At 47.9% G+C, this 7,729-nt stretch overlaps 1 protein-coding gene across 1 annotated transcript; it reads right to left on the minus strand.

Moving 5' to 3' along the window:
* Positions 1–724: 724 nt before the first annotated feature.
* Sfrp2 (secreted frizzled related protein 2) lies at positions 725–7,408 on the minus strand. Its single transcript, NM_001281558.1, has 3 exons — positions 6,907–7,408; positions 4,594–4,674; positions 725–1,029 (listed from the first exon to the last, which is right to left on the minus strand). Exons 1-3 carry the CDS (start codon positions 7,406–7,408, stop codon positions 725–727), a joined length of 888 nt encoding a protein of 295 aa, NP_001268487.1.
* Between the last annotated feature and the right edge of the window lie 321 nt (positions 7,409–7,729).

Genomic DNA, 7,729 nt, shown 5'->3' on the forward strand with positions numbered 1-7,729 from the left:
GAAAAAGAAATAAGAGTGAAAAATGTTTTAAACAACGTTTAAAATACTCAAGTCAATTTATAAACCGTGTTTACTCTTCCCTTTATTTGAAGGCATCATGCAACGAGGAATGGTTAATTGTACTCTTAGAAGTTGAAGTCTGTAGCTGGGCTGAGATGCAGGCAACAGTCAGCGTTAATGAGGGTGTAAAATGAGCAATGAAATGTTTTAAGACCTAGACATCGAGGCTGGAGCTGAGGAAGACGTTGAGATAACAGCCAGCTTTATCTCAACCCACAAGTGTAGTCTGGGACCCACACGTGTAGATAAAAATGAAACAGTCTGCCCGGCATGGCAACCTTAGTGCACAGTCCAAACCAACGGACTGGCCAAAGACGGAAAAGTGTCCCTCAGGTCACAGCACTACTTATTCAAAACTAACCTTAAAATGAGCTGTTTTAAAACATCATAAAAATAGTCACGATTTTATTAGTTTGAATATTTCTACAAGATCTGGACGGGCTTTCGCTTTATGTGAAAACAGCTATCCATTCCCGAGGCCTCCTAGGGCCTCATAACTCAGGAAATGTTAGGGATACACACATGCGAGAGGCAGGGCAAGCCGCTCCAAGTTGGGGGCTGGAGCTTTCCGGACTGTGCTTGGGAAACCGGAAGTGAGTTCACAGAGCGGAAGTGGTCCACAGAGCCCAGAGCCTAGCCAGTCAGAAGCCACCCCACTAGCAAACTAGCATTGCAGCTTGCGGATGCTGCGAGAGATGCGCTTGAACTCTCTCTGGCCCTTCTGCCACCGCTTCACCGAGGTGATCACCAGCTCCCCACCCTGCTTCTGTCCCATGACCAGATAGGGCGCGTTGATGTCGTTCATCTCCTCACAGGTGCACTGCAGGCTGTCTTTGAGCCACAGCACCGATTTCTTCAGGTCCCTTTCAGACACGCCGTTCAGCTTGTAAATGGTCTTGCTCTTGGTCTCCAGGATGATTTTGGTGTCTCTGTTGATGTAGGTTATTTCCTTCACTTTGATTTTCAGTGCTGTGAAGACAAGAGGGGTAGGGACAACACGAACCGTGAGTTACGATGAGGGGGAACTATGCAGATTGCCAGCTTTGCTGCCTATTCTGTGCTTGGTCTGTGGGAGGAAGAGGCATCTCCTATAACCAGGAAGACTGTCGGGCTCTAGTCTTGGGGGCAGTAGGTGGCCCCATTTCTAAAGTTCCAAAGCACTGGCTGGGCATTTCGTTTCAAATCAGCCATCCTTTCAGAAGCTTCTCGCCCTCGTGTTGGTAAGCCCCTTGGCATGTGGTACTTGCTGTGCTCAGCAAATGATTCTCTTACTGGAGGGGACTTCAGCATGAGGAGAAAGGCCTAACTCTGAGGTGAAACATGAGCCTCCCAGGCTGCAAACGTTAAACTGGGTTTATTGTGTCACAGAGGTTTCTGGGCAAACCTGTTCGGAAATGGTATCACAGTCCCTGCTTTCTGAGGGACAGATTACAGGGGAAGGAGAAGGCTCTTGCAGCTGCTTTTGATTTGGTAAAGTAACAAGGAGGAAAAAAACCATGCAAGTCTCCTTTTTAAGAGCACAACATGTTTAGCCATAAAAGTGTTTTTCTGCAGACTTCATCCTTATGTGTTCTCATTTGCCTGGCCAAGGCCAAGGCATTTACAGATCATGTATGTACTGTTTCCAAAATGTGTATGTAGGGTCATTAGACCGTTAAGACCAAAAAGTAGGTTGTTTACTATAAAAGACACGTTTTATAGCCATGAACACTATGCTTTTGGAAATACACATGCTGGGATTAAATTTCAGGACTCCACACATGCAGGAAAAGGATAGAATTTTCAGGTTAGCAAGGGTCATCCCATTAAAAGCTCATTAGTATACGAAGATGCAAATTGAGAGAAGTGTCCATGACTTGTACCAGGCCACCCAGGTAGCTCGTGTCCTAAGCTTAGTCCCTAAACCTCTTTCTACACTGCCACTGTGTTCTTCTGAGGCAATGTCAAATTCCTGTCCTTGTGAAGCATTAAGTTGCTCAACTCCAGTGTGTCCTAAGACTCTTGGTGCCACCAACAGCTGTAATAGATGACACGCGTGTATGACTTCCCAACTTTGATGGGGTTTAATGCATTGTTTAAATTAGTAATAGTGGAGCATTTTGTGTGTGTATGTCTTTGAGGTTTTCTTTTCCTTAAAAACAAAATTCAGACAGGGAAATCAACTGAGTGGCTTTCCAGCAGAAAAGGAAATGATGGATACTTTACCCAGTAAGGCAAGGGTGCTGTGACTTGGTGAATGACAGCTTGGTCTGACTTGGTACTCATCTGAACAGCAGTACTGACTCCTCAGAGTATAAGGGTTAAACCATGTGGAAATGTCACGTGTTCTTGTGACTATTAGGGGGTGAGATGCCACTCTAGAGGGTGAATTGAAGTGACTACACACTAGCAGAGAGTGTAGTTTCTAACATAGGTGAGGCCAGTGCAAGACTTCACCCAGTCAATGGACCGCTCTTGAGCCATGTCCATTACCCTAGGTGTGTTAATTACCCTTCTTCAGCTCTGAAATGTATAGCATGGGGAGAGTGGGATTTCTTTCCTTAGACTTGAAGCTGAATCAAAACATCGGGAACTAAAGACCCACAGTAACATTCTTGCTCTGGAACATGTGACTGGGACACAGTGGGTGGGTGATAGTCCCCCACCCAGTGACACGCTATGTGCGGTGGTGGTGGGGCCGCAGGAGGTGGCGGTCTGTCCCTGGCCCAGTGTCACACAGTGTAACCTGCTCTGTGGAGGGAAGGAAGGTGTTTCATTTGTTTCAAATATGTAGTCGGGGTGGGGGGGGGGTGCTGTGTCTGTTGACAAAGCAAGTTAAATAAGCTCAGCCTGTTCTATCTCCTACTGCCCAAAGAAGGGAGGCAAAATGGAATACTTTTCATTGTCCTCATTTGGGGACAGAAGCAGAGCTGCTGGCTGCTACACTCACGGTACAGCATTGTTCACACTGCTTGTTTGGCTCAGACCTTCATATGGCGTTTTCAGTAAGCTTGTCTTCTGTGAGGTAAGCCACAAAACAAACAAGTGGTGTGGTGTGGTGTGGTGTGGTGTGTGTGTGTGTGTGTGTGTGTGTGTATGCGCACGTGCGTGTGTGGTCTCCTAAATGTATCTGCTTTGGAGTCCCATGGAAGTCAGAAGAAAAATCTTATGTGTAGTAATAACAAGAGCACAAGTTCCATAGAATTGTCAGTTTAAACTAAGTAATAATATGACTTGTGGCAGTAAAGGATGATGGTTTGGTAAGGCTCTCTGAAACTTGCCCACTGTTGACATGCTTGGCCCTGAGATAGTTTGAAGTCTGTGTGTTTGAAGACAAATGAAGCTTTATGGGCCCCATGTGACTCCTCTTACTGGGAAAAGTTGTCAGTTAGGACTTGGGACTCTTGTTCTATCTGTTTTCTCAACAGTGTCAAGCCTTTCCTTGTATCAGGGGTACAGTTCAGGACCTAGCTAAGGTTCAACTCAGGACACTTCCTGAAAAGACCAGAAGCTGATGAAGAACGGTGACCAGGATGGTTCACGGTGTTAGAGAAGACTCAGCCTGAGATTTCAAGGTGGCCAGGTAACTGTCAATAGTGGCAGCCTGGGTTTGTTTAGTGTGTAGAAATGTTAGCACGGACTTGTTAGACTTCATGTTGTTTGATAGACGCCTTCTATACCCACTAATAGCTTCCATCTTTTGACTGAGTAATACCCTTAAGGGATACCAACCCCTCTAAAACAAGCAAAGGTGCCTGCCACTGGAGTAGGGTTAAAACAACAGTGCATTCTGGATGAGGCAGCAATCAGGGTAAAGTCACTGGCCACTCTTGATTCTGATTTTGACTTAGCTCCCTGTGTCTAGCCAGTCTTCACGGTTCATCCGAGGGCTTGAGGATGGCTGGTAGGTGGTGGTCTTTCCAGATAAAGTTCCTATCTTTCCCCCTATGATGCCCTAAGGGGAGTGACTTACTGTTTGTATTCCTTGGCTAACATCACTCATGCTGTAATACTTCCTATGTCCCAAGCACCACAGCATCATATTCACCTAACTAGGGAAACTTCCTTCTTTTCTGGCTGTTTATAAAATGTGACAAATGTGTGCTACCAATAGAGTGAAAATATTTTCATTTGATGCTAGTGCAAGTATTTGTTCTGGGCCAGTTTAAGGGCTTGAGTCCATTTTGCTGGGGTCATATGTCCTCTCCTGTTCTTGGAGCACATCTTAAGCAATTGAAAAAGATACATGGCACAGGGTCCTGTGTGTTGGCTCAAAAAATAAAAAGCCAAAGAGAGATTAGAAGTCAACCACTGTGCACTAGTAAACTGAGAAATCCCCACTTGATCACTGTTTACAGAAACAGTAAACGTCATCCAGTGTAAGTCAGTTACATGTGCCGAGAGCTAAGAACCCATCAGGTAGGCAACTTTAGGGATCAGGAGATGTGATCATGTCTCACCTCCCCTCATCGGGAGACTCCTTACACTTTCAACTTTTCCTGGTAAATGAAGCATGGACGGCTGTGAAATGTGTTGGTGGTGGCGGTTACTTACCAAAATCATTTTTACAAAGAGTTTCCATTATGTCGTTGTCGTCATCGTTTTTAGTTTTGCAGGCTTCACACACCTTTGGGGCTGGAAATGTAAAGGAGGTCTTTAGTGAGCTTCAACAGGAACAGCAGGTGGCATTTGTAAACAACTCAGAAGGATCTAGCCAGACCAGAGCAGCCATTGTCCTGTATGACCCCTGCTTCTGTGGCCTCTGTAAAAATAGGACCCCTCATTCCTAAGTGCTGCACTTCCCATTTGGGGTCGGGTGAAATGAGAATGGCTGTCTGTCCTGCTTTATTAGCACTGACTCCCCCCACCCCAAGCAAAAAGGGAGTCGTGGGCAGTGAGTGGGTAGGTGTGCATTGCAAGGTGACCCAGAGAGGCTTTTCACTTCATCCTCACTGCTCGGATGGGATGAATTCAATGGCTCTCTAAGGAGAAAGTGCCAAAACTTCCAGAGCTGGGCGGGACTTGGGAAGATGCAGGACCACAAAGAGAGATGGTTCTCATCTGCAGGAGATGCAGAAAACCCCTTCGGCTCAGCAGAGCGATAGGTGGTGGGGGGCGGGGGGGCGGGGGAATCCTTTGCATATATTTTCTCATCTGGGCTAGGAAGGATGACTAGTGTTGTGGTGTTGGGAACTTATAGGGCCTGTTGCATCTTGGGAGCACATCTCAGTAATTCCAACAGCCAGCTCTAACTGGCTCTCCTTCACCTTCCACTTCCTGCCAAGTTTGTGTTTGACTTACAGTTTATTTCGTTACTCCCCTACAGTTCCCTGGTACAGGTGTTTGTTGCCTAACTCTTTGTAAGCAAACAAACCTGGAGACAAGCTGATCCACATGAAGGAAAACTCTGTGGGCTTTGTCTGAGCACACCCAGGGATTTTGTGTGTTCACACAGCTGCCAGTCTAACACTGGTGTGAAAGAACATATATGCTCACGAAGAAAAGAACATTTTCCCCCTCCATTTTATAAACATGCCTAATGCTATCTTTTAAGTGTAAGTGAAATCACACAGGTTTTCACTAGTAAGAAATTGAATTTTCACACACATACACACAAAAAACCCCTTCGTGACTCATAATAGAAAGGTTATCTGATTTTTAAAAACAGCAAAGAGCAAACTTTGCAGGCATACAGGCTCATTTTGAAGAAGGAAAGGGAAATCTGAGAAAACACTCAGTGTATGTTTGGGTTGATAATAGGAAGAGAAACGAAAGCAGCCCACATGAAACTGCCTTGGTGCTACCCAACCTGGGAGAAACACTTCCAATGAGGAGGCTCAGAATGTGTATGAAATGCTACCAACCTGTACTGGTTACTCTATGCTATATGTTGGACAAATGTTTGAAAAATGCCAAACATTTGCAATAAATTAGAAACCTAACCAATAAGATGATTGCAGACTCATGGTGCCTGCCAGGAAAGATTGCTAAACAACTTTGTATTTTCTTTAACTAATGATGTCTGCAGGAAAACAATTAGAGATTGAAAGGGAGATGCTGCTGAGGCCCTGAGGCGGATTGGGAAGCCCCCTTTCTATCTCAGGGGGCCTAAATCAGCTCAGACACTTTGTGTACTTTTCCCTTTCAGGAAAAATATCAAGAGCCCATGAGGTTTTCATTGCTTTGATGGTTTTTGTTTTTGCCTATGAACTTCTCTCTGTTTTCTAAAAAACTTGAGGGGACTCTTTTGCATGATTTTCTGCAGCTAATTAAAACCACTCCTAAGATAAAAGCTGATAGTGACAAAAAGATGGTCCCTGGAGATTCCCTTTATCCTCTCTTCCTCAAACACCTGGGCAGTTAAAACCGATATTCCGTGTTCCACTCACTCCCAGCCAGTCTTCGTTTTAGCTCCAAAACCTAAATTGGCAAAGGACAAAAAGTTGCTCCAAAGGCGATCAGTGTGTAGCCTGTGTTTTTGTCCAGTGCGACAAGAGCAAGCAGAGAGGGACTAAGCAGAAGCCTTTGGCCTGGGTGCTCATCTCTAGGACCCGGCCATGCTAAACGCCTTCAGAAGCGTGATTGCAGAGCAAGCATCTCCAAACAAGAATTGCACTTTTGTTTGGCTTTAACTCCCTAAGGGGAGCTGTTATAACCAGGGAGGGGTCTTGGCACAGGGGTGGATATCTCAAGTTTGATACACGGTATGGCAACAGAATAGGACAGGGAAAGCTTCTGCCACATCTAAGGCTGGAACCCCCGGCCGGGACGAACCAAGATGTGGAGTGGAGGTTACGGGGCCCTTCGCCCCCAATCCTAGCACCTCAGGCTAGTTGGGAGTGGGTGGAACGAAGAGGGAAGGCTTACCTTCTTCTGTTGCCGGCAGGAGGTGGTCGCTGCTAGCGAGGGGGATGCAGAGGTCGTTGTCCTGCGGGAAACGGTCGCATTCCAGCATGTCGGGCCAGGGGAAGCCGAAGGCGGACATGACCGGGGCGCAGCGATCCTTCACCTGCACGCAGAGTGAGTGGCACGGCTGGATAGTCTCGTCTAGGTCGTCGAGACAGACAGGGGCGAAGAGCGAGCACAGGAACTTCTTGGTGTCTGGGTGGCACTGCTTCATGACCAGCGGAATCCAGGCGCCCGCCTGCTCCAGCACCTCCTTCATGGTCTCGTGGCCCAGCAGGTTGGGCAGCCGCATGTTCTGGTACTCGATACCGTGGCATAGCTGCAGGTTGGCCGGGATGGGCTTACAGTTGCTGCGCTTGTAGGAGAAGTCGGGCTGGCCGAAGAGGAAGAGCCCACGCGCTGAGCCCAGGCAGCAGTGCGAGGCGAGGACTAGCAGCAGCAGCGAGCCAGGGCCCCGCGGCATCGTGGACTAGCGACCCCCGGGGGGGCGGAGGCAACCGAGTCGGGGAAGCGCGAGGTTGCCGGAGCCGGAGCTCGTCCCGGACCCGCTCGCTCTGCTCGTGGGCTCTGGAAAGCCGGCCGATCGCTCAGAGCGCGACGCCGGGCACGGAGAAGTCGGCGCGGGCAAGGCGCTGCAAGCCCGCGCACAGCTCCGGGGGGGCTCGACCCGGGGGAGCAGAGTGAGCGGCGGCTGGGGCCCAGCCAGAGTTTTCTTGGCCTTTTTTATGCAAATCTGGAGATGGAGGGGGGAGCAAAGGAGGAGCCAGCCCTGAGTAATCTGAGG

This window comes from Mesocricetus auratus, unplaced genomic scaffold (assembly GCF_017639785.1).
Source record: "Mesocricetus auratus isolate SY011 unplaced genomic scaffold, BCM_Maur_2.0 Super-Scaffold_100009, whole genome shotgun sequence".
NCBI lineage: Eukaryota > Metazoa > Chordata > Mammalia > Rodentia > Cricetidae > Mesocricetus > Mesocricetus auratus.

What these genes read in the sequence shown, in the direction of transcription:
- Sfrp2 (NM_001281558.1), bottom strand. Translation starts at nt 7,408, where the DNA reads ATGCCGCGGGGCCCTGGCTCGCTGCTGCTGCTAGTCCTCGCCTCGCAC. An exon ending in CCTGCCGGCAACAGAAGAAG is followed by an intron (nt 4,675 to 6,906) that starts GTAAGCCTTCCC and finishes TTACATTTCCAG; the next exon opens with CCCCAAAGGTGTGTGAAGCC. An exon ending in TCTTTGTAAAAATGATTTTG is followed by an intron (nt 1,030 to 4,593) that starts GTAAGTAACCGC and finishes TTGTCTTCACAG; the next exon opens with CACTGAAAATCAAAGTGAAG.